The following is a 25,334-nucleotide window of genomic DNA, read 5'->3' on the forward strand; positions in this document are numbered from 1 at the left end:
CCCTCGCCGAGCGGCCCAGCTATCTAAACTCGCCCGCCATCCGCCGCCAAGCAGAACATCTCGCCGCTCTCATCGAGTTATATCTCTGCTGAAGCGGGGGAGTCTACATCTCCTTCCAGTCCCGAGGGGCGGAGATGCTCAAAAGTTCTTGGGCTACCGCCGCCAAGCACTTGGCATGCATCGCAACAAATCAAGCTCTGCGATAACAGCGGCTGTCGGCGGCAATTAATCATTCGACTGGTCAGAGTCGATTTAGCGATACAAAATCGACTGGCTCGCCTTTGAAATAAGCTGAAATCTGCATACTTGGGAGAGAGAAGTATCTCTAGTATAACACAACTTGACGAATAATTGCGACAAGTACGATTAAAAGTACATATTGTCCTTAGGCCACTCCTCTGATTCTGACCACTAGTGTGCCTATACAACCCTCGAAAACCCTCCAAGGAAACAAAAAGAGTCGTCTCTACATGTGAAGTCAGAGATCTGTGAAGTCAGAGGAACTTGAGCCGCAAGAGACAGAATGAGACCAATATGGACACTCCTTGATATTCCTCACAAAGACAAGTTTTCGTACAAGCCTGAAGGCAGATTCCCGACTTTTTCTATTGCACTGGGACTCATCATGACTGAGTCTAGTTATAGTAGGCTCCTTAGCTTTTGTTGAGACTCCATGTTGAGATCCGAGAGAGAGAGTGGAATCGAACCGCAACTCCTGTTGTTGTAGGCCAAGGGTGAGTTACTAGGCCCAAGAAGAATATAACTGGATAGTGGAACAATGGGATGTCCGAGGGCCATTGAGAAGGCTCGTTTGCTCGAAATTCCAAGTTCGATATGATGTAGTTGAGTTGTTGGGAACCACACTTGCACAGGCATAATGAAGATCATACATGTGAGGTTAGCTGTATACGTGTCAACTACATTTAGTGGAAGAGAGGTAAACGCATTATCGTAACAGCCGATGCCAGTTTGCACATTACAGCGAGATACTATGGTTAATCCATTGTTTTGGTCACAGGCACGTGCAATGACCAAAGTTGTGGCTGCTGTTATGTTGCACTGATGTAGCTTGATATCCCCAGAATTCAGACCAATCAGTGGCAGAGCGATGTCAATCTGGACCAATTTCTCGGACTCCATTAACTTCATTAACAAAAAATTGTTTATGCCCGTTTCTAGTAGAGTGAATTGAAGTTGGTGCCCTCTTTACTCGAATGTTCGAGCCATGTCGAGGTAACTCCATCTTGTAGCAGGTTGTAAGTGAGCATTCTTCTTTAGGGGGATAATCTCGTCAAGTCCACAAATGACAACGGTCAAATGCAATAGTAGATACAATTTGTATTTTTTATCACGAGTACTAGTAAATTTAAAGGGTAGAAAGCAAAATATGTCAAGTCGGATCATTCAGAAGTGAGTATTACTCCATCTGACTAAGGTTAAGGTTGCTGATTGACGCGCCGGCTGCTTCTCTCAAGACCAGGTAGTCCATTCATAACCTGGCATTCTGTCTTGAGACAAGGGGTTATCGAGTTGAAATCACAGTGACTGAAACGAAGGATGAAGAAAAGTCGGCTTTTACCAATTGCTTTACTAAGGTAGGCAAAGATCAAATTGTACTTGATCACATTCTTGTGCTGTCCATCACCAATAGAGAAGACGCAATACCTCAAGGCAATTTCCATGTACGAATTTAAACGAGGCTTTCAACTTCCTTCGAATTGGGAGAGGCAGTGAACCACTTCCTTGTCTTTCTGCTATGCATCAAATCATGGAATATCATGCCATCGTCCTACGCAACAAGGGAATCGTGAAGTTGGGCTTCAATGTACAAAGGTAGAATATTTCATAGAACTTAGTCCTTGTTTGAGTATATACAACTATGTTGCTCGTTGGAGGGGTGAGTATGGTGCCGGTCTACGTATCTTGTCAGATAAAGGCATGATCTAAGTGATCTCGAGGAGGTATATGCCATTATACCTCTTAGTAGGGAACATTTAGGGATACTGAAGAGCAGATGGATTCTTCCTTAGGGAGAACAAGTCTCTAGAAGTAGTAAGGTCTAGTTCCAGCTCCCTAGTGTATCATATTACGCTGATATACAGTCATCAATCATCGGCGCCCTCTTGAGATGTAATTAGAGTACTAGGTTATCCCATCGAGTGCGGAATGGCATCAGTATATTTGCCTCTGTTTTTCTCCGACGTACACCCCTTTTCAGACTTATCTGATTAGGTGTAGAGCCAAGACGTATCACTGGATCATCAGGAAAAGGTCGTGGAATAACACGTGATTCGTTACTACGCTGAAGAGAAATGTATGTACTGACGCCATTCCGCACTCGATGGGATATTCAACCACTGAAGATCACAAGAATATATCCAGGGTTCACAGAAGGGAGTACGTCTACATGAACGAGTATGGAAAACGCCCGATATACAAACTATGTTGGAATGTACACCATAGGCGACTGAACGACAACTTTCAGAGCGATAAAAGAACATGGAAGTAGATAGATTGGGATCATTCCACCAGACATCCGCTACGAAGGTCTCATTATTGTGTTGCCCATTGCACATTTAGGAGTTGCATAGTAAGATTGAGCTGCAAAATCAAGAGAACGGGATTATAGCACCTGCGTGTCCGCCAACGTCAAGACCAAGAACTAGGCTCGAACTTGCTCAAAGCGGAATTCGAGAGCCCGACTTGAAGGCCGTAGCTGCAGATCACCTGGCCGACTACAAACTAGGTAGACATGTCTCTGGCAGGTTTCCAGCTGCCCAGGCGTTGGGCGGTTGGATAAAGTAAGACGAGAATCAGCCTATGGCGGAGGGGTGATCAGTGGCGCTCCTGCATTCGGCCAAGAAGAACAAGACTTGTAGCAGCGCAACTGGATAAAAATATCATGTCTGGATAGGAGAGCGTGCACGATGAAGGTTGTGTCAAGTTGCACAGCCTGAGCGGCCGAAGTACTTTGGGCGTTGTATCGGCTCGTCCCGACCCCCATTGACTTGATGTCTGACCTGTGCCATCCCAACAGTTGAGCTGGATAGCAGACATCCAGTCTTTCAGAACTTTGAAGAACAACGCTGATTGTTAGTGTAGTTCTTTTGAGCTATACAAGTGATGGGTCAATTTGCCGTCACCTGATGTACATTGGAAATTGGATTTCATTGCGTGATTTCTGAGTCTTATCTTTGGTCGCTTGATGTCCGACGCGACGGGGGGACTCGACCGAAAAGCTGGCATTGATACGGAAAGCGAGGTTGTCGCTCGGCGAAAGATTGGGAGACATGGGTTTGTGGTGTCTGGCTGGGGTCGGAAGAGCCCCGTTGCGGCTATCGGTAAGGCTCTTCATTGGTGAATGATTTCGTCAGACCTTTTGGTTCGGAGAAGATTTCGGAGTCGGTGAATTGGCCAATGGCGTGTTGTGCTGCTGAGTGAGAGCATGGGACGGTAGGATTGAGAAAGAATTGGCAGTTGACAGGGAATGTGGGAGAGCTGAGTCGCTGACCGAACATTCGCATTCAGTCCAGGCCTGGTCAGTTCATCCGCTCTCATTCATGATTCACGCCCGTCTCCATGGATGTCGCTGGAAGTTGAAAAGGGCTTACATGATCCACGACGGGAACCATGGAAGGAGGTTTAGTCATATTTGAGAGAGGTGACAGAATTACGGAGACTGAGAGGCGAACGGCGTTAAGTCGACAAAACATGGGGAAAGGCGTTAGGTTTTAATCCAAGTGCCGAAGGAGGGAGGATCCTCTCCAGTCTTCACCCATGATGATGCAGCAGTAGGTCCCATATTGAAGGTAGCAAATGGGCACGAACGGGACAGGAATGGGAACAAAGGGGGCGTTCTCGAAGGGCAACGAAGGCGCAGAGAGATGAGGTGCTTGGGGAAGCCGTGGGCTGAGAAAATGACGCCATCGCAGGCTCGCGTTAGCTCATCCCGATTGGGGAGATTGGCAGCCAGGATGGCGACATTCCAGCCGGCCTTAACCTCATCGTCGGTACTCGGGCGTCGGGGCGGCCCAGGAGTTGATGTCTGGGGATGCCTCTCTCAAACCTGAGTTCTCTTGAAGTTGTCTCCTCTGAAAGTTCATCTTTACGGATACTGTACGTTTGATAGGTACTTGCTAAGCGTGCCTGGGACCCGCAGAAAAATGACGAGCTTGAATTTCAAGGTGTCGTAAGTTCATGCCTGGCATTGGGCAACAAATTCAAGAATTTCACAGAGAGCGGATAGGACGGAGACTATCCGGTTTCTAAGCACCCCAGCTCAGGATGTCAGACACAGCCTGGCCCTGGAGCCCTGAGTGTCTGTGTTGTTTACATGTTGCTAAGAGAAGGTGAAAATTCTTCTGTTGGATCCAGATGGACTGATTCAAGGAGACCCAGCAGATGACGAGAGAGAAACTGCAAAAGACGTGGCCGAGTGAGGGCGATGAGCTAATCTGGGTCCAATGGAACGGGACTGGGCAGAATTGGCAGAATAGAGGGAAAAATTGAAGAGCAGGTGACTCTTTCGTGGATAGTCGTGGACCATTTTAGTGACTGGTTGCGCATGTTGTTAGGTAAGCCCGACCGACGTTAGCGAGTTGTGCACCTCGAAATTTCCTCGCCCACATCACAAATACACAAAGAGGCTCAACAGAGTCTTGGTCGATGCAACCACCACGATGAGCCTCAATCGGTAGCGATGAAGATGAAACTGGGGAAATCGTGACAGATGACAGACGGGAGAAGAATAGTTTGATTTGTGCTTCACACCAAATGTACTTCACCTAAGGTAGAGGTATTACCTAGTGTATTGCACCTTAGGTACTAGGTAGGTAAGGTACCGAGTAGTAGGAGTAGGAGTACGTACTTGGGTACTTGTGGATGTTGCTAGCACAGTTGAGGGAGGTGCATCGCGGGGTGCCAGGCTTGCCTGCCGTGCCTGCCAGGTCTAAAATTCGTAGATGCCCTTTTTGGCTTGTTCGCTTGTCGGCGTAGCCTCCTGCCCTCCCAGTTGTCTCCCCCGCAATCTAATCAGTCGGCTATCGGAGGCAAGTGCAGCGAGACCCGTCCGCTGCCGCCTTCCCACCACCAGCGACAACCGTCTGCCAAAGAAGGCGGCCAATCACATTACCTTTCTAAAGGGTATAATGGGTACTCCAAAGTAGCGAGCACGTCTTAGTGGGTCTGGACCCCTGGGAACCGCTGTCGACAAGTGGAACCTCTGGGGGGCCCACATACCTGCCCAGGCTCAAGTTGCTCAACCACCGCTGGTAATCCTAGCGATAACGCCATTTTCGCCCCAAAGCACTCAAACCCGCCTCTTTGGTGCTGGCTCCGTCTACGGCTTTGCCAACCAACTGCCTCTGCCCGCCTTCAGCTCAACCAGCACCAGCAACGAATCTCAAAGCCTACAGATCACTGCAATAGAGATAGAAAGGACGAGAGAAAGACAAGAGCATCAACCCTTTTATTCCACCGACGCCGCTTTCGAATCAGCCGCTATTAAGAACACACCGATCCCTTCCTCCTACGAACAAACATTCGCAACCTACACTATCTACATAGTACTTCGTATATCTCTCGATCCAGCCTCGGACGAACCCAGACCGCACCCTCCCACAACCTCACACACTACTTCGATCACGACACCGACACCCTCAAAGGCGACGACGGTGCACTGCGACCACGATACTTTCCTCCCTTCCTCCCTCCTTTAACTCCGTTCGCCTCGTCTGAACCTTGTCGCACCCCTCCCCTTACTATTCGTAGCTATCGGGCAACAAGACCTTACCCTCTCCTCTCTCCGCCGCCAAACAAATCCGTCGCAATCAGCAGGCCAACAAGGACGAGAACAGAAGAAGAAAGCATCTAGACGACTTCCACCGCTGTCCGCAGACCACAGCACCCCTCCTCCCCCAGCCGACGAATCATCAGGGGCTCAACCTCCTGCCAAACCTGCCTCGAGTCTCAACACAAACGCCCGCGCGCGACTTCGACAAACTGCACTCGAATTGCGTGCCCTCTGTGCAAATTCCATCCACAACGACACCCCTCAGAACCAGTCGGAATCCGCTCCTGCAGATCGTCCGGGGCATCCATCTTGGGCAGCTGCTCAGAGAACCTATACTCAGACACCCCATACTCTTTTTCCACCAAAAAAGATACACGCCAATCCTCTTCCAGTACCTGTGACGCCAGGTCTCTCTCCACAAAGTTCCTACCCGAAATCGACCTTCCCCTGGCTCGCACGCCATCGCCAGGTCCTCTCGCCTCACCAACACCCAAAACGCCCATCGGCCACGACTGTCACTCTGTCACTCCCTCCCCGTGTCACTCACTGTACCGTACGGATACACGGTCGTCCCGCCCCTCGTCGTACTCTGACTCTACGCTCGTCGTTTGCTTTGTAGGCTGTGTTCCTCATTGTACACCTACCCTACCGCCGCCCGCGACACCAACAAACCCAACCGAACGGCTTCCGTCTCGCCCCGGATGATTTGACACCATTCACCCCAACTGTTCTGTGCTCTGCTTCCATTGCTTGCTGAAACATATTGCGGCCATGGACCTCGCAAGCACGTCAACCGTCCCGGATCCCCGGAGCCTGAACCTAAACTTGAACATGGGCCTCGACCACAACCTCGACACCAATAACTCGTCGCCCAGTCACCGCCATGACGAGCTCGCCTCGACTTCTCCTTCCTCTGACTACTTCAAGAACACACCGACTTTCACCGCTACTGCCGACGTGAACTCCACACCACTCTCCTCCTCTACCTCCCATCACAACCACAACCACAACCACAACCACACACTTGCTCCCAACGCCGCTGCCGCCGCCAACGATGTGACTACTGTGAACCATCCATCCAGAGACAACTGCGACAGACGGAGACCTGACGAAGGAGAAGTCTCAAAGTTCCCCGCGAACATGCCTACCCAGCTCGTCGGCCAGACAGTTACCCCCTTCCTCCGAGAACACATCCCCGGCATCTACGCTCCCATCGGCAAACCCGATGTCCAAAACGAAAACAACAACTCCCTCATCCAGAAGCGAGACCCTACCAACAGCAAGTTCTGTTATCGTCACCGCCCCGACGCAAAGTGTCGTCGCGCGGCCGACGAGTCCAAGATGGTCTTGATTCAAAGTGTAAGCCCGTCTTGTGTTGATGCCCACAGGGCCTATCGACTCCGTGCTGACACGTCTGGCGCACAGGAACTCGATAAGCTGCCGTCTGCCGATCAGCAAGCCATCACACACGTGTGGTCCCTCTTCTCCGCCGCCCCCGCCAAGCACCGCGACCTCATGCTCCAGGGTATCATCACTCAATGCTGCTTCCCTCAACTGTCCACCGTTTCCCGAGAAGTACACGAACAGCTGAAGATCGACTTCATGGCTGCGCTGCCGACCGAGATCTCATACAAGGTTCTTGGCTACCTCGATACTGTCTCCCTCTGCAAGGCCGCTCAAGTCAGCCGAAGGTGGCGGGACCTCGCCGACGACGACGTTGTCTGGCACCGCATGTGCGAGCAACATATTGACCGCAAATGTACCAAGTGCGGCTTCGGCCTTCCCCTCCTGGAGCGTAAGAGGCTACGAGACTGGAACAAGCAAAAGGAACTCGCCGAAGCTAGGAGCCTGCAACAGGATGCTGCCGTACAAGAGGTTGAAGAGGTTGAAAAGACCCCGACAGCCTCGTCGCCCAACGCCAACAAGAAGCGAGAACTAGTTGTCCTCGACGACAGCCGAAAGCGTGCTTGCCTGAGCGACCCGGGCGAGCCCATGGCACCCAAAGCTGGAGCAGACAAGGAGCGAGAACGTCTCATTCGGCCGTGGAAGAGTGTCTACCGTGATCGTTTCAGGGTTGGCTTCAACTGGAAGTACGGTCGATGCCACATCAAAACCTTCAAAGGACACGACAACGGCGTGACCTGCTTGCAATTCGACGACGAGATTCTTGCCACGGGATCCTACGACGCCAAGATCAAGATTTGGAACATTGAGACGGGAGAGGAGATTCGCACTCTGAGCGGGCACACGATGGGCATCCGTACCCTCAAGTTTGTCGGCAACAAGCTCTTCAGCGGTAGCTTGGATCACACAGTCAAGGTGTGGAACTGGCAGACGGGTGACTGCATCAGCACGCTACGTGGCCACAGCGAAGGTGTCATCACGGTCGACTTTGATGGAAAGTACCTCGCATCGGGTTCCATCGACAAGTCGATTAAGATCTTCAACTTTGACAGCAAGGAAACGTTCTGCCTCCGTGGCCACGAGGACTGGGTCAACCACGTCCGCCTGGACCCTGGATCGCAGACGCTCTTCTCAGCCTCGGATGATTGCACTGTTCGACTTTGGGATCTGCGGAACAAGACATGCATCAAGACCTTCGAGGGCCACATGGGTCAAGTGCAGCAGATTCTGTTGATGCCGGAAGACTTTGAGCCCGATGAAGAGGCACTCGCTGGTGATGGCGCCGATAACGTGTCAGTTCACAGCGGCAGCGGCCGGAGCACGACGCCGACGGCGTTTGCCAACGTGGCGTCGATTCTCGGCTCTTCTTTCGGCGGAGGAGATTCCGGTTCTCCACCGGAGGACGACCGGACGTCGTTTGGTTGCGCCTTCAACTCGGACCCCACTCGGCAGCTGCCGCCCCGCTATATGCTCACCGCCGGTCTCGACAACACGGTCAAGGTGTGGAACATTCACACTGGTAAATGCCTCCGTACCATGTTCGGTCATGTCGAAGGTATCTGGGGCCTCGTCGGTGATACTTTGCGTATTGTCACCGGCGCCAACGACTCCATGGTCAAAGTCTGGGAGCCCAAGAGCGGCAAGTGTGAGCGCACCTTCACTGGCCACTCTGGCCCCGTCACCTGTGTGGGCTTGACCGACAGTCGCATGGCCAGCGGAAGTGAAGACGGCGAGGTGCGCCTGTACAGCTTCGAGGCAGAAGCACCTCTCCTCGAGGAATGTGGTACTCCAGCATAATGGAGCAGCGATGGAAAGTTTTGTGTTTCTTCTTTTTTGTGTTTTCCCTCCTCCTTGTGAAAAGGATTCCATTGTTTCAGGCGGGAGTTTTGCAAAGACGATTCCCCAACGGCGATTTATGAGAGACGGGCAGTGTTGTTTGCACAACGGAGAAGCGACATCGTTGCGGCTCATCTCATTCTTGTTCAGATTATTTAGATGTCCTCGTGGACCACAGGGACTGGGACTGGTACTGGTACTAGGACGGGTGACGAAGCCCGATCATATGGGATGGTGTTTGAGGAGTTATTTTGTTTCAAAGAAACCCGATAGGAAAACCGAAAAAGGGAATTGGGTTGGGTGGCATAGGAGGGAAAATCTAGCGGCGCGCTTATTCCAAGTATGGAATATATAATGAGCCCTCATTTTAATCTACTACAAAATTTACGAGTCGTACCATTGGTTTTCACATGCTTTTGTCACACAGACGGGCAGGTTGTGTGTTGTGGTGGTGGTGGCTTGTCAGCCTCACCCGCTTGCGACTTTCATCTGATACTGGCGCCGCAAATCAGCACCAGCACCAGTGCCAGACCTTGCCAGGTCCAAGCTAGTTTCCCGTCCCTCCATCGCCAGCCTTCATCAGGTGACGGCTATGTGGCGGTGCTTGCATGACTAAGCTTGAAGGGGCATCAGGAAGTTGTTCGGTTCATTCATGTCCATTTGACTGTGTCTCTTGCGATCTCTGTTCTCTCAGATAGGATGAGACAAGACGAGTGAGGTGAGTTCAAGGCATGGGAACTCGCTTCATTACTATAGTGATGAGAACGGCGGTAGAGTATTAGCCATAGAGATGAGAGAACTCGTGTAAAGGACAAAAGGGAGTGAGTCAGTGGCCTGGATTGAATGACTGAGTGTGTGAGTGAGTGAGTGAGGCCAGGACCAGCGTCCGAACCTCGGCAACTTCTGGCGAATGAGTCTGGCCAGTCGGGAGGGCGGAAGTAGCCGGGCCCCCAACTCCCCACACTCTGAGTACCAGTTCCGCACTTCCTTGCAGCAGCAGCCGCCACCTCTTTGCCATTGGGGATGTTTCCCCGCAAAATCACAAGCTCGGCTTGGGGTCGGCAAAGCTGCGAGCTAGGCCCCGTTCTCCCCCTTTCGTTGTGTGTCTGTCTAGGTATTCTCTGCTGCAGCATGCCGCACGTTGGAACTGGAGCTGCAACTGGAACGGAGTCAACTGCCGCTACGTCACTTTTGGGGGTGTGGACTGTGGAGCGATATGTCACAGGCCGAGGAGACGTGAAGAGAGGAAGAATAAGAAGGGAAACATGATGAAGTAAGTGACGGGCAAATAACACATGATCACACTCACTCCAGGCTCGACGTAGGCATGTCAATTAGCTCCCTTGGTCCAGCCAGTGTCTGTTCAACGCTCAACCGGAAGACGATTGGAGACTGTAGATGATCCAAACAGCAAGGAGTACCAAGAACCTGAGATGAGAGATGAGGTCCAAGGTACGCTTGCGGTCTCCAATACCTATGCCAATCACACCCCCGCCTGGCCTCCGTTCCGCCGAATCGGGATGGTCTGTCGCAGCGCAAACCCGCTACAGAGTCACAGACGTCTGAAGAGTTCAATGGTTTGAGCCACTCAGACATTGGTCCCGTGCTGCCTCTCTCTCTCTCTCTCTCTCTTCTCTCTCCAGAATGTTGTCCCTTCTCATCTGTCCATGGCATGGAAGACTAGAAGTCTATCCGTACACGCCCCCCCTTCCCCCTCACGCGCCCGGTTTACCGAAACCCCTGGCGCTGGTGTGTGCCGTCGTCCTAGGCTGGAAAGCTGAGGTCTGTCTGGCTGGCCTCGTTGTGCCGCGGGTGAAGGGGGAGATGGAAAAGACCTTCTCCTCATATGCTTTTCTTGTCTAGCTCCTCAAACTTACAGTCCCCGTTACCGGTGTGTATGACACCAGGCACACACACTCACTCTCACTCTCCCCAAGACAAGACCAAGACCGCCTTACACGGCTGTGCTCGGGACGAAACCTCGAGTCATCTGCTTCTTCCTGTCCTGATTCTATTCTGGCTTGTGCGGCGTGCTTTTGACATTGGCCACCCCCCTCCCCTCCCCTCCCCTTCCAATGCCATGCCATGCCCCCCTCCATCTAGTCAGTAACCGTATGCGCCACCTTTTATATACATGATTGCCCGCTCTACCGTGGCTTCTGTCATCGGCGCCGAGGATGTTTGGCTTTGCCTTTGTACGTCCCTGGCAGCGACTTGTTCCGAATCTTCTTCTTATTCTATCCCGACTTCTTCCCATGCCAGCTTCTCCCTTGTGATTCTCATGATACCCTCCTTCTTCTCTTATTTACTGTGACGCATCTCGCATCCCCATCTATACTCTAGATCAACAACACCAGTGCTCGCTTTCTCCTTTGTTGGTTTCGGCGCAAGACTTGCTGTCTCCTCTCTTCCCTATCCGTCATATCATCTACTTTCTTCATCTTGCGTCATGTCGTCCAAGGTAAAACAAGACGGCAAGGCGCCGACCTCGGCCGCTGTGAACCTCATTGGTATGTACACTACCTCTCGCAAGACCGGCGTGGCAGAGACATCGTCACTAACACAACCCAACAGCCGGAGGTGGTGCAGGTATGATGGAGGCATTGGCATGTCATCCCCTCGGTAAGACTCCCTCCTCTTGCTGCAGCACCAAGGGCGCGCATATGCATGCGCAAGCACACACGCCTACCCGAAAGATGTGAACGAAAGTCAATTGACATGGGACCAAACCCACAGACACGATCAAGGTCCGAATGCAGCTGTCGCGGCGCGCGAGGCAGCCCGGCGCACCCAAGCGCGGCTTCATCAAGACGGGTGTCGAGATTGTTAAGAAGGAGACGCCGTTGGGTCTGTACAAGGGTCTCGGTGCCGTTCTGACGGGTATCGTGCCTAAAATGGCCATCCGCTTCACGAGTTTCGAGGGGTACAAGAATGCTTTGGCGGACAAAAACACGGGAGTTGTCAGTGGACAGGCGACATTCTTGGGTGAGTCATTCTACAAGAGATGTGCTCTTCTGCCAGTATACCAAACGAGACTAACCTCTGGTCTCGTGTAATAGCCGGTCTCGCTGCGGGCGTCACGGAAGCCGTCGCCGTCGTAACGCCTATGGAGGTTATCAAGATCCGCCTCCAGGCACAACACCACAGCATGGCTGACCCTCTCGATATCCCAAAGTACCGCAACGCCGCGCACGCGCTCTACACGGTCGTCAAAGAGGAAGGCTTCGGCGCGCTTTACCGCGGCGTGTCGCTGACGGCTCTGCGCCAGGGCAGCAACCAGGCCGTCAACTTCACGGCTTACTCGTACTTCAAGGAGGCCCTCAAGAAGTACCAGCCCGAGTTTGAGAAGACGACGCTGCCGGGCTACCAGACGACTCTGATTGGTCTCGTCAGTGGCGCCATGGGCCCGTTGAGTAATGCGCCGATCGATACCATCAAGACGAGGCTGCAAAAGACGCCGGCCGAGTATGGCGTTAGCGCGTGGAGTCGCATCACCAAGATTTCGGCTGATATGTTCAAGTATGTGGCTGCCTCTCTCTTCTCCGTCTCTTGTCCCAGTAAAATTATACTGACTGCATCAATAGACAAGAAGGATTCCACGCCTTCTACAAGGGCATCACGCCGCGTATCATGCGAGTTGCGCCCGGCCAGGCTGTGACGTTCACCGTCTACGAATTCCTCAAGGAGAAGCTGGAGAAGAGCAACCTCGCCTTCTCTGGAGCTGGCTACGAAGAGTGAATCGTGCTTACGACACGGCAGTGACGCAGTAAAGAACTGTTTGTTTTCCACGTAAAGAGAAGGGGAATGTCTGTCGATGTGCAAGATACCAGTGCCTTATCTGCGTACTAAGGGGCGGCTCTGTGATTTTGGAAAGACAAGAATGCGCAACGTGGTAGTTTGCAAAAACGTGCAAGTAGTAGATATGCACGGGAGCACAATGTTCATAGAAGGTACTGCATTGCGTATGAAGTCTTGTCTATCATTAGCCCGATCCACGGGCTTTAGTTGTAATGTGCGTTACACGCGCTCGATCCCAAACTTTTTCCTTTTTCCACCACAAGGCTGCTACAGCCGGGGCCATGTTCGTCTACCGACCGGGTCTCTTGGGTCTGCTAAAGTTTTGTCGCACCGTCACCTTGGGGTGTAGCTCCGAGAGAACCGTGTCCTCGGTGATCTCGCTGGGGTCCTCAACCTCGAGCTTCTTATCAAGCGTCAACCCTGCCTCACTAGACGCCACGTCCAGTACGGCGCGCTTCATGAGGGGGTACAGCATGCGGTTCTTGATGGACCTGTTGCCGGCGTTGACGGGACAGGTATAGATGAAGAGTAGGGGGCTCGACTCGGCTCCGTTGTGGGTGTGTGTGAATCGGTAAAAGGTAAAGCGCGGCTCGGTGGAGGAAATGGTCTGCGTGAGCTCGGCAATAGAGGAGGGGCTTTCGCTAGAGGGGACGAGCTCAACAGACTCCTTTTCGGGATTGATTTTCTATACATGTCCAGTCAGCCATGCAACATCAAGAAGAAGCGGCGCAGAGGTATCGAACGTACCAGCATCACCAATGTCTTGCCACTGTCCGGTGACAACTCCTTGAGTGCGGCGAGAGCGTCCTCGGCAATGGGCATGGCCAGGGTCTTGCTAAGGTGGATCTCCCTAGTTCCCGTACCGGTGCTGGCCTCCTGTTCGGCCTGCTTAACGGCGCCGAGGCTGCGCTCCTCCTCCGTCAACGGAGCCTCGAGCTCGGTGTGAGCATCATGTTTAGCGAAACCTTTGGCAGATAGCTCCTCGGCCATGGTAGCAAAGATGGACTCGCGGAAGTGCTCGGAGCCTAGCTTTCGGACCAGGGTCAGGCGGGTGGACGCAAAAAGCATCTTCTGGCGAACCTTGGCCGAGTCGGGGACATAGGTGACGGCTGTTAGGTGCGGGGCCGTATCATAGCGGCGAAGGAGGGCATAAAGGGCTTCGTTGGGCTTAAGATGAGGCTGGAGGGAAGCGAGGTTGTCGTCGAACGAGGAAGAGGACGATGCCTTCTCGAGGAATTGGACGGGCTTTAGGGTCTCGGCTTCAATGGTGATGAGAAGTCCGAAGTGGTTGTCGGTGGACAGGAGAGTGTTGAACTGGGAGATGAGCTCCTCAGAGGCTACCGGACGTTAGCTCTTGGAACAAATAGTACTCTATCGAGAGGAGAGCAATGACTACACACCGGAGATGCCTGACTGCATCCTAGCGATTGAAGACCGAGGTGCGTCTCGAAGCGTGCGTTTACAATTGAGCTTGTAGGTTGTAGCAGAGAAAAAACAGCAGGTCTAGTAGTATATATGCCCGACACCTCTATGCAGGAGATCTAAATGCCAAGGCGGACGCGTTGAGAAGCGGAGTATTCGGTGAGGTTGTGAGGTGGTGTTTGAAGCTTGAGATGCGGCGCCGCTACGTCAGCTGGCGGGTGGATCCAGTGGACGGAGACCGCGGTTATGGAGGGGTAGGAGCAGTTGCTGGGGTGCTGGGACACTGCAAGCTGCCACTCTGGCGGGCCTCCGCCATTCCATTGTCTGCCTTATGTCAGCATCACCATTTAGATAAGGCACCTAGATCTATCATTATCTTATCTCTTCTTATCGCTTCGCCTACCTAGGTAAGGTAGGCAACGTACCTCAAGGTACCTAACGTAGCTCCCAACATCAGAAATATCCATCAAGACGACACAAGGTAACATTACATCCGACTTGGGTTCAATTAATTCAGCGTCATGCGATCATCTTCATGCCTCGTTTCATACTACATTGAGTTTGTTTAACACTCAGCCATGGCTACATTCAAACGATGCGACTCCAATAGACACATCCCAAGTACGCAGCCGTGATGGCGATGGCATACGGCACAACCGCCCGAGCAGCCTGGAGCCAAGCTGCTCGGCGTATGACTCTGTCCGACTCAGTATGGGAAGCCTTGTCATTGACTCTCGGGAATGATTTGTCTTCGGGCACGTCCTTCTCAAGGAACTTGCAAAGAGGCTCCCATCCATCTTCGCCGACGCGATACACCAAAAGCCTTTCAGGCGCCACATGAGCCTTGACGCGCTCTGAATGCTCTCGGAAGACATCCGGTGCTCGCCGATGCAGCTCCTCGATTGTGCGAGCACCACCAAAGAAACCGCTGATAGTCTTCTGCATGGCGAAGCCAGCCCTGTTACCAATTACCATGCCCACACCCTTGAGAAATACATCAACCCACGGCCCAAACAGCGGTTGGATAACTTGGCTGTCGAAGCTTGGAAACCACTTGTCAAAGTCGCGTTCCGTGAGAATGATCTTGGCATCGGGATAGGCATCGATCAGCTGCACTGCCCAGAAACAAGACAGGTCGGTTACCGCGTCGTACGACCCGAAGAGTTCGTCCCAGTCTTTGCGAGTGAACGGCGTGGGAGGAGGTGTCTGGCCCTTTGCGTTCACTTCAGGCCAAGTCGCAATGGCGGCTCGCTCGAAGAATGCCCAGTGCGTTGGTTTCGTCCGGGAATTCAGACCGTGGAAGACGTGCTTAAAGCCCAGCTCAGAGAGGGCGGCCGCGAGAGAGTTCGTGCCTGTGCGAAGCAAACCGACGGCCAAGACCTTGGGAGGCCCAGCATCTCGAGTTTTCTCCTCGTGGGTGGCCATGGAAATGTTTGATTGACTTGGCACGAGCGAGCGGAATCAAAAACTTCGCATCCCACGTCGAGAACCCAGGATTCTGTTGGTTGCAGCTGAATCTCATGAGCTGCAGTTGAGATAGGGCAGACTGTCGAGTTAATAAGTTGCCGCCAAGCCATCCTCCCTCGTCAGCACTAAGGGCGCCACAGAGCCTTCTTGTGGTGAGAGAGACCGAACCCCACCACCGCGCACCACTTCAAAACTCAAGGCAGCATTTCAACTGATTCGGCATCCTGATTGTGCTTCAGCGTCTGTCCTCCTACTCGCGATGGACCGTTGCGTCATCTTCCTGATGTTTCCATATCGAATCTCTTCGATAAGTATGCATTCTCTGAACATCAAGTGACCAGCTGCTTTCTGCTGCGCATAAGCAACTCACGGTACTTCTCCAAGCTCTTTCCGATGATATTGATGAAAGGCCATTGCGTGTTGCTTTTGAAAAAGTGTGCCCATATTCTCAAAACCGCAAGGCTCAGTGAGGCGGGATCTCGATCCGTTGACGTTTCGGGCTCATCGTCTTCGAAATCGACGACATCGTACGCCTCTTCCACAATGCATCGAACCCAGTGCAAGATGCGATCCTCGCTGTCTGTTAGTCTCTTGTCAGTCTGGGGACGCCGAGAGATAGTCATGAACAAGCATGGATCAGCTTACCACTAAGAGGCGTTGTCGCGACGGATTCAGTGAGTGATGAGAGCCATTTACTGAGCAGAACCGCACACTCTAGCCCCGAAAGTGAGTGACGAACGCTCCAGAAGAACGCCTGGCTACGCGCGACACGGTCAACGCCAAGTCGTACAGGGATACTGAGCATATGAGCAGTGTACAGCAGCGCGGTGATGACACCACCACTTCGCTCCACGGCCGGAGACCGGTTGATGGCCTTGGCGATACGCATAGGGTCTCGAGATTCAAGAAGCCGGTACGGACCAAGGTGAAGGTAGATGCGCACATAGGCGAGGCCGAGCAAAGAGCTGGATGTGAAGGGGATAGGTCCATTCTCGTTGTTGGGGTCAAGACTGGATTCGGGAGCTTGCTGCCACCCTGCGGTCCAGGAACGCAGGCCTCGTCTTCATCAGGTTGTCAGTATCACGTTACGAACTGAGAGTCAACACGGGAAGAGGGACTGACTCAAGCTTGTCAACCTCTTCACTGGGAAGAGACGCTGACTGATCCATGACTGGTAAAGACAAGTCGCGGACAATGAAAATCCTCTGGAGGAGCCCATGCAAGAGGATGTAGTTACCCAGTGGTGTTGGAATAGGGTCAACGGGAGCGGTCCCGTCTGTGTTCCTCAATAGCAATGACAAAGCGTCTTGAAAGTACAGTTGTTGCTTCTCAGTTTCCTGGCGAGCGGTCTGCCACTGGCACGCCGACTGCGCTTTCCACTCTCCAGTCGAGCAAGGGAGTCGAAGACCAACCTCGTTGCTGCGTAGCACAGGATACACGTTATATGCGATGCTGTGAGTGTGCATGAAGGAAAAGGCAATGAGCTTGGCTCGGCGCGTAGACTCCTGTCGCACCCATGCTTGCCAGGCGGCTTGCGGGGTGGCCTGATCGGCAGGAAGTTGAGGGACATCCTCTTCATAAAGACCAACTTCTCGAAGGATCTGTGCCAGAAGTGCCTGTAAAGCAAACGCTTCTTGCACGAGTGACACTTTGGGCTCCCAAGTGGCGTAACCCATGAGGGCAATCAGGGCTCGAACTGTCTCTATTGGTTCCCAAGAACCCCAGTCCCTCTCCCGGAAACCTTGCGAGGCGCGGCGTTGTGGCGTCAGGTTGTGAAAATTCAGAGATGAACTGGTATTCGGACCAAATGTTTCAGACTCGTGCATCAATCTCTCCATGAGAATAGTCTTGCCCGCATGAAAAAGTCTCTCGGACATGCGATGCTCGAAGCAATACTGGGCGCCGACTGCAGCGAGGCCGAGAATGAGTTCAATGGAGTGTTCAGGGACTCGCCATGTTGGCGTATGTATGAATGGCATGTGCGAGTGGAATCCCTCGAAGAATGAGGTTAGATAGCGCGATAAGGCGTGCCGTGATGGGAACTTGAAATCTGGATCGAGAATGTCTCGAAATGTTTCAATGGAGTTGTTCAGACGATGCCGCTGCTCGTCTGATATACGGTACGGTTGCGAATCAATGTCAACAGACCGCGGGTCTTATTTACCATGTCAGCTAAAATGGCTTTGGACAATACGCGAGCCTTTGATAAACACTCACTTGTGTCTGGCAAGGTTTCAGATATCCGATTGCCAGTGGGCGCCGATGGTAGCCACGAACTAAAAGGCGTCCCCGGTCGAGTTCTATTATTACGGGCCCCCGGCGTAGTTGTCCCTTCTCTGGACATTTTCACCGTTGTGTCGGTAACCTCGTGATCTCTGTCAGGGCCGTGAAAGTAGGGGCTCCATTCCGCTGGCAGCCCAACACCGTCGAGAAAGTTGGCAAACTCTCTGAAGTGGGCGTCAAATCCCACAGCATCTTGATTGCCTAATACTTCTGCGTTAGCTTTCAAAAGTCAGAAAAGCGGACTCGAGCCATCAACCAACCATTTTCATAGAATTGATCTCCAAGCAGAGCCTGCTGATATGAGGCATCTACGAGAGCGCCGTTCCGTGGGACGGCCATGGGATACAGCTCTGACGGCGGTGCAGGTGGTTGTTGCTGTTGTGCCCAGTGGTCCACGCTCATCCCCGAGAGGGAGACGGCAGCAGCCAGATCAGCCTCAACAGGCCCATGGGTTTCCCCCGAGTCCGGCTCCGATGGGACCCCCGGAGACTCAGATCCATCCTCATGGAAAGCGATCCGCTGATGGCGGGTCAGCAAGTCACGCCGGGCAAAGGCAGCTCCACATCGACAGATGAATGGTTTCTCCTTGGTATCTGGAAGAACGTGCCGGTTAGCATCGTAGCACGTGGCAGTATCCCGAGCGTCTGGTCATGGAATGGGCTAGTAGTGTAGCGCCAGCAGGAGGGGTAGCTGATCGTTGACTCCAGACAAACATCACTCCAACACTTGGAGGAAGCTGAGGGAGGGGGGACGACTGACGCGTTCGCACATGGCGCTCCAAGTGCTCGGTGCGCTTGAACGTTCGTCCACAGTGAGGACAGGACCGCGCATCAGGGCCGTGACCGGTTCGCCTCCTTCGCTTGACTGGAGTCGAGTGCGGTCGCGGAAGCTGCTGCTGCTGCGGCTGCTGCTGGTGAAGCGGCTGCGATTGCGGCTGCGGGTGCGGTTGTGGATGCGAGCTCGTGCCGTTGTGGGACAGCATCCTTCCCACCTTCGCTTCGCGAGACTCTTCGGGCTTCTTGCGTGTTGGAGTTGAGGGAGACCAGGTAAGTTGGAGAGCAGAGGCTTTGGGGCATCCATCAGGCTTATGTTGGAGAAGACTGCAGCTGCTTGTGGGTCTTGCTTGACAGAGATAACTCCAACTGCCGTGGATTGGATCGCCCGCTATCTTTGGAGACTGACTCGTAATCAGACACCCCCTTGGCTCTCTACGACCCTGCGACCCTGCAACCCAACGCCCTTATCTCACGGAATTAGCCTTTGGAGTCTATGTAATGTCGAGGGTGTTAATGATCATCATTCGCTTGAGACAGACAGGTCGGCCTTCCCTGCTTTATTCCGAAGTCGTAACCGTAACACTGAGTTATTCGGAAGTTGTTTGCTCTCCCCGCAGTATCCACCAAATACGTGCGTGGACCAAGAGACATTGAACTGGTCCGAATGCTGATTCAACCATCGAGACTGCTGTCAAGCCTACATCTATAATCAGAGCAGAGCTGAATTTGGAGATACATCAGACCTATGCATCTCGAGACATAGTTACCAAACTCTCGTCATGTTCAAATTTCCTGGAGTTGCTTTCATTACTGGCGCAGGAGGGACTGGTGAGTCACAATTTACATGGCGCTGTGAAGCTCATGGTCGCGTCCTTCAAGCTCTAACTCGATTAATACCTAGGCATCGGTGCTGCAGTCGCAAAGGGGTTCGCGCGATCAGGATGTTCAAGAATTGCCATCACAGACCTTAATCAAAAGTCACTCGCAGATACGAGAGATGCCATTTTACAAATCAATCCAGAGGCACAGGTGTTTAGTCAAGAAGGCGACATCTCGAACGAAGGTTTTGTCAATTCATTCGTTGGAGATATTGCCAAGAAGTTCTTACGCATCGACTACTCAGTAAGCTGCGCCGGCATCCTGGGCCAGTCACTGCGGTCACACGAAACGTCGACAGCCGATTTCGATCTCATTACCAATGTCAACTACAAGGGTAGTTGGTTGGCATCTCGGGCGGTCTTGAGCCAAATGCTCAGACAGCAACCCCATGAAGAGCATCCAGAACAACGCGGCGCCATCGTCAATATTGCGAGTCAACTCGGCATTGTGGCGCGACCGGCTGCAGGTACGTTTAGCCGCTCCTTGAGGTAATAGGTTGTGTCGCACGATTACTCACATAATGCTTTCGTGTCAGCGCCGTACTGCGCGTCCAAAGCCGCCATCATCAATATGACGAGGTCAGATGCCATTGACTATTCGCAAGACAAGATCAGAGTCAACTGCGTCTGCCCGGGGGTCATCGCCACGCCAATGACAACAGCGTCAGAAGAGTTGGTACAACGACTGAGGCCCGCAATCGACATTGCGCCGATGAAGCGCATGGGTACACCGGAGGAGGTGGCTAACGCAGTAATGTTCCTGTGCTCGAGCCAAGCCAGCTTCATCCAAGGCCATGCTCTGGTCGTCGACGGAGGCTACACCATCAACTGAGAATTGATAATGGCAACTCAAATTTCATCGGATACGGTCACACCCGTACTACTTCGTGGTAACACTTTCCACAATCGTGACTGTGAAATGCTGATAGGACCTCTTCCTATTTGAATAGTCGAGGCTCTAACGCAGGTACAGAAGAAGCCGCATAGCCGGCAAAGCCGACCTTTGTTAGATTCCATACCAAAGTGTTGACTTTTATTACGATCTGAGTCCCTTTGACAGCACGCTACCCAGTCATCCTACCATTGACGACAAGATCCTCGGACTGAAGATAGGTCTGGCCCTTGGAGTCTCGCCTCACAACCTGTATCGTTCGATGAGATACACCTTGATCGTCCATTTGCAAACTGTCAGGCCTCATTTGAGATTCCGTCCACAGGTCCGTCACCCTCATCTCCCCGGGAGGCTGCACAAACGATGGTGAAGACACGGGCCGCCCACTGATATCCAATTTGATGTCGTGCTCGAGCTCAATGATTTTCCTTGCAGCCGCGACTAGGACGTCTGCTTCCCAAAGATTTTCCCGCGGGAGACCCAACACTGGCATCAGCCGTAGGAACTCCAGTCGCGTTTCTAGATCACGACAAGATGAGACGAGAAAGAATAGCATGGCGCCGAAGCCAGCTTCGAAGATGAAGTGTGGATGTTTTGAAGTATTGAAACGTAAAGGATCTGGAACCTCGGCTTCCAGCCAGAGAAGCCGCTTTAGGATTCTTCGGAAGTTGGTGATGTATCTATCGTAGCCGGCTTCGCTTGTATCGAATGCCATGTTGAGCCATATGCAACAGCACTCATAGCGAGTCAAGAGAAAGCATTGCAGCATCTTTGGCCTATCTGAGTCTGACCGGCTGATGATTTGATTGTTCTGCGTAGGTGTTTCCTTGGGTTTGATAGCCATGAAGTCATTGTAAAGCTTGAGCCACTGGTCTAGGAGACCGTTAATGGCAGCATGCTCAGAGAGAAGACTCGGGGGCGGTGTCCCGGTATCATCGGGTCCAGGCGATTTTGAAGCGGCTCGTTGTGAATTGCGCTGTGAGCGCATGAACTCTGCTGTTCGATTGAAGAGGACATCGAGCATGAGCTGTGCGTCTGAGAAAGTGAGAAAGAACTGCGGCATGGGTCCCTCTAGGGCCCTTATGTCAGGGAAATCCGACTCTTCTTCACCGAAGAAAAGAGCGAACTCGCTAAGCCGCCGAAATATCGGTAGGAGGTGCTCCATGGTCCACGAGAACATGTAGTCGGGAGAGATACTCTTCAGTATCTCGACACCATGTCTGCTGTGCTGCAGTGCTGCTTTTCTGTTGACGCGCATGATCTCCACGCAGATGAAGAGAACGCAAACAAGCAAGATTATGGGCTGCTTTTCTTGAGAGTCCATGACTCTCAACTCGTGAATAGCGGCATTGTAGTGGTGTAGGGCCAAATTTTGATTGCTGTGCCGTACGGTGGCAGTAGCCTCAAAATTGCCCTGAGCCTCTTCATAGAGACTGCTGATGGAAATGACGGCGTGTCTGACGGCCGGCTCGAAGTTACTGAACTGCATCACGACGTGTGTCCAGAAATAGGGATCCACGGCTCCTGACATGACTGGTCCCGCTATCTCACAGAAGTACTGTAAAGCTCGACCTTCGCTGACCTTGGTGACTCCCGGGAAGACTTGATTTGGCTGGTGTAGGGATACGGTTCCTTGACGAGCGGGTCTGTAGCCATCGCAGCGTCTGCCTGTACTGGTGCAGCGATTGCATATCGGCTTAGCCTCGTCGCACTTGACTTTGCGGGCTCTAAAGACCGTCAATTAGGTGCTGATCAGATGGAGATATATGGACCCCGTAAGTGCGGCACAGCCTGGATGGCTGACAGCCTGACACGCCTAGTAGACTTACTTGCAGGTGATGCATCCAGTCCGAACTTTGGGGCTTCCTTTGCGGACCATGTTTCTGTCTCGGATGTGTGCGCAAGTTGGCAGGCCTTTACCGTCTGTTTCCTGACGCAGTAAGCCGCCAGGAGCAGCTTTGGGAAGGGTGTTGGGCTGTGCTTGTCCACTCGTCAGCTGGGAGAATTTGGCGACTGTTCGGCGGTGGAGATGGAATGAAGTGAATCATTCCGGAAGCGCTCATTCAAACGATGGTCGGGCGGAGAGCTATCTGTGTGACCAAACATGTCCCGTTTGCTGGGGTTCTTGTGGGGAGACAGGGATAGAAGCGAGCCGACCAATGTCAGTCCTGCGTTTGATCAATACTTGTCTTTCTAACATTAGCGAGGCACAGCATGAGCCCTCTCGCCGCGGTGACCGAGCGGCAAGGTGTCTTTGGTTACGACCATACGGGTAGTGCCGTTGGTGGTGCGGGGTAGTGAAATTGAGGTGTTCTGGCGGGCAAGCCAAGTCAGGTCTACCCTTTGTTGGGAAGAGTTGAGCCGCAAGCGTTCATTCCCAAAGTGCTTGACCGAGCCTTGTGTATCAACTGCGGAATTGCTGGGGAACCAGGCGACACGTGGCGGACCAAGCAAATACCCAGAGCCAAGAGAGAGCGAGTGTCTATATGTGTATCACTGTGTGTGTGGCATAAGGTACTAGGCAATTAGGTCCTTGAGGCCGAGGCATGGCTCGAGATGGTGTGAGAGATCCCGACAACTTCCTTCTACTTTATGCTAGATACCTTGAAGCTATAGACATCAGACCCCTTGCGCCACAGGCTCCAAACCCAGATAGTTTGCTCTGAATGCAGCCCTTTTGACTTGGTCTCGTAAGGCTCTCAAACGGCCAACTTCACACGCTTAAGACTTGGTGAAGTTGTGCCGTTAACCTCAGGCATCGTCCTGCCATTGACTTTGACATTGGAGCCCGTTGAGAGAGTATCCGGAACAGATTCAGAAGCTTCGGTGGTGCTCGTGACGCTCTTCCAGTCGAAGTTGGTCTCCCATGCATGTGCAATGGTGAGGATTTTCTTCTCTTGCCATAGCCCTCCGACAATTTGCATGCCAACCGGAAGTGAGACCTGCGCGTCATCTTTAGCGGCAATAAATCCCACGGGTATTGACATTGCTGGATGTCCAGTAACGTTGAATACGGCGGTGTTGGTGGTCAGTCCTATGGTGGGTTCAAATGAACCCAGCACAGAATCTCGAGGCCCATGTCGTGGTGCCACAAAAGGAGTCGTTGGCATGATTATCGCATCGTACGTTTGAAACTTGCTCTGATAGGCGTCGCTGATTTGCCGACCGATGTTGACTGTTTTGCTGTAGAGACCCGGGAACTTGTCCGAAAGATACAAGCCGTTGATGAAGGTATTCTTTGTGGAGGGGAAAAGCTTTTGAAAGCTCGAATCCACCCAGGGCAGTCGTGCCTTTTCAAACTCAGTCAGGCCAAGACCTCTGTGTCCCGAAGCTCTCCCCAGCATACCCGACGAGCCCGCAATACGTTGTTGTATTGTCCATATTGAAGGGCCTTCCAGATGAAGAGGGACGGATACATGCTCGACAATTGCCCCTAGAGACTCCAGTCTCCGGGCGGCCGAAAGGACGTGGTCTTTGACTTTGGGGTCGACAATTTCTTGATCGAAGCCCTCCCTCAAAAGGCCAATCTTGATTCCGTCCAAACGACCGGAGCTCGCTGACAGAGCAGCAGAGAAGTTGTAGGAGCCATGAGCCGTAGCGCCTAGAGACTTATCGTCGATGCCGTCGTATCCGGAGATCACATCAAGACACTCAGCAGCTTCAGTGACCGAACGGCAAATGGGCCCTGCATGGTCATCAATAGCATCACCGCTAGTAATTCCCGTGAAAGGCACCAGACCGTGAGTCGGCTTCACACCGACGCAGCCGCAAAATGAAGCTGGAACCCGGATGCTGCCGCCTTGATCTGTGCCTAGCGCGATATCGATCTTTCCGGAACAAACAAGGGCGGCACCCCCAGAGGTGCTGCCACCGGTGGAGTAGCCTTCCTTATAGGGATTCTCGATTGTGCCTTGCGCGCTGGTGAAGGATGCTGTGGAGTTGCAAAAGTGCTCACATGTAGCCGTCCCCAGAATATCGGCTCCGGCATCCAAAACTCGTGTCACCACTGTGGCATCCGTCGATGGCGTCCAAGGAGGAAAAGCATCGCTCCCAAAGAATTGTGGAACGCCTGCTACGGCAATGCAATCCTTCAAGCATACAGTCTTTCCTTTCAGGCATACCTGAGACGGACCAGACGCTGACTTATCTCCCCTAATCAAGAAACGATGTGCCCACGCATGCCCAAACTCTTGCTCTTCTGCTGTGGGTATATGCACATTCTCTCGGGGGTATCGTTTCGTGTCGGGGGCTGGTTGGTAGTCTGGAAGACTATCGATACGGGTAGCGCAATCGTGCACCGCAGCGAGCAGTCGCTGGTAGTCGGCCGACTCCTCAGCCTTGATCGTCAAACCGAGTGGCTCGAGCAGCTTCTCGACGTCGCCTTTCTGCACGGGGTTCTCCCTATGGCGTACCTATCAGCATTCAGGCCGCATCAGGTAGGATAGGATTGGTCCTTACGTGGAGATGTCCTTGAAGAAAACAGACATGATGGGAGGTGGCAATCGTCGACGGTGTTCTGTTGGATCGCTGGTCACCGATGCGTTTCGATTGATTGTAGTGACGACTGATTAGCCAGCATGCTGTTCATAAAGGCTCGAAAGTAACATCCATGCTGAACCCACGAGAAATTGTCGGGGGCTCTTCCGCGGGCCATTGGGTCAATCTGTGGCGAAGGCGGGTTTCCGATGACACACAGAATGAAGTCGACATCAACGAACGTGATGGCAATATCCGTAGAATGCCCCCGCTACTCTGTGCCTCCAAGCCCCAGTAACACAAACCTACTG

General features: G+C 52.7%; 8 protein-coding genes across 8 annotated transcripts; 3 read left to right on the plus strand and 5 right to left on the minus strand.

Annotated features, from left to right (window-relative positions):
- Positions 1-6,562: 6,562 nt before the first annotated feature.
- Positions 6,563-8,992, plus strand: CPAR01_16372 (WD domain-containing protein; the record flags this gene model as incomplete). Its single annotated transcript, XM_060500617.1, has 2 exons — positions 6,563-7,150; positions 7,217-8,992. 2 exons carry the CDS (start codon positions 6,563-6,565, stop codon positions 8,990-8,992), a joined length of 2,364 nt encoding a protein of 787 aa, XP_060340798.1.
- A 2,488-nt stretch (positions 8,993-11,480) lies between these two features.
- On the plus strand, positions 11,481-12,769 carry CPAR01_16373 (uncharacterized protein; the record flags this gene model as incomplete). Its single annotated transcript, XM_060500618.1, has 5 exons — positions 11,481-11,541; positions 11,606-11,653; positions 11,768-12,016; positions 12,091-12,544; positions 12,616-12,769. 5 exons carry the CDS (start codon positions 11,481-11,483, stop codon positions 12,767-12,769), a joined length of 966 nt encoding a protein of 321 aa, XP_060340799.1.
- A 349-nt stretch (positions 12,770-13,118) lies between these two features.
- Positions 13,119-14,248, minus strand: CPAR01_16374 (cofilin/tropomyosin-type actin-binding protein; the record flags this gene model as incomplete). The annotated part of the gene is made up of 3 exons (XM_060500619.1): positions 13,119-13,514; positions 13,577-14,166; positions 14,230-14,248. 3 exons carry the CDS (start codon positions 14,246-14,248, stop codon positions 13,119-13,121), a joined length of 1,005 nt encoding a protein of 334 aa, XP_060340800.1.
- Positions 14,249-14,370: 122 nt separating this feature from the next.
- Positions 14,371-15,676, minus strand: CPAR01_16375 (uncharacterized protein; the record flags this gene model as incomplete). The annotated part of the gene is made up of 2 exons (XM_060500620.1): positions 14,371-14,575; positions 14,877-15,676. The coding sequence occupies 2 exons, from the start codon at positions 15,674-15,676 to the stop codon at positions 14,371-14,373; spliced, it is 1,005 nt and encodes a 334-aa protein (XP_060340801.1).
- Positions 15,677-16,047: 371 nt separating this feature from the next.
- CPAR01_16376 (uncharacterized protein) lies at positions 16,048-18,983 on the minus strand (the record flags this gene model as incomplete). The annotated part of the gene is made up of 7 exons (XM_060500621.1): positions 16,048-16,298; positions 16,364-16,779; positions 16,841-17,873; positions 17,936-17,941; positions 17,996-18,202; positions 18,262-18,520; positions 18,771-18,983. 7 exons carry the CDS (start codon positions 18,981-18,983, stop codon positions 16,048-16,050), a joined length of 2,385 nt encoding a protein of 794 aa, XP_060340802.1.
- A 573-nt stretch (positions 18,984-19,556) lies between these two features.
- CPAR01_16377 (short-chain dehydrogenase) lies at positions 19,557-20,487 on the plus strand (the record flags this gene model as incomplete). Its single annotated transcript, XM_060500622.1, has 3 exons — positions 19,557-19,605; positions 19,679-20,122; positions 20,192-20,487. The coding sequence occupies 3 exons, from the start codon at positions 19,557-19,559 to the stop codon at positions 20,485-20,487; spliced, it is 789 nt and encodes a 262-aa protein (XP_060340803.1).
- A 232-nt stretch (positions 20,488-20,719) lies between these two features.
- On the minus strand, positions 20,720-22,426 carry CPAR01_16378 (uncharacterized protein; the record flags this gene model as incomplete). The annotated part of the gene is made up of 2 exons (XM_060500623.1): positions 20,720-22,274; positions 22,377-22,426. 2 exons carry the CDS (start codon positions 22,424-22,426, stop codon positions 20,720-20,722), a joined length of 1,605 nt encoding a protein of 534 aa, XP_060340804.1.
- An 820-nt stretch (positions 22,427-23,246) lies between these two features.
- On the minus strand, positions 23,247-25,034 carry CPAR01_16379 (amidase; the record flags this gene model as incomplete). The annotated part of the gene is made up of 2 exons (XM_060500624.1): positions 23,247-24,948; positions 25,006-25,034. 2 exons carry the CDS (start codon positions 25,032-25,034, stop codon positions 23,247-23,249), a joined length of 1,731 nt encoding a protein of 576 aa, XP_060340805.1.
- Between the last annotated feature and the right edge of the window lie 300 nt (positions 25,035-25,334).

The sequence above is a fragment of the Colletotrichum paranaense genome, assembly GCF_030867605.1.
Source record: "Colletotrichum paranaense strain IMI 384185 chromosome Unknown Scaffold_24.1, whole genome shotgun sequence".
Lineage (NCBI taxonomy): Eukaryota > Fungi > Ascomycota > Sordariomycetes > Glomerellales > Glomerellaceae > Colletotrichum > Colletotrichum paranaense.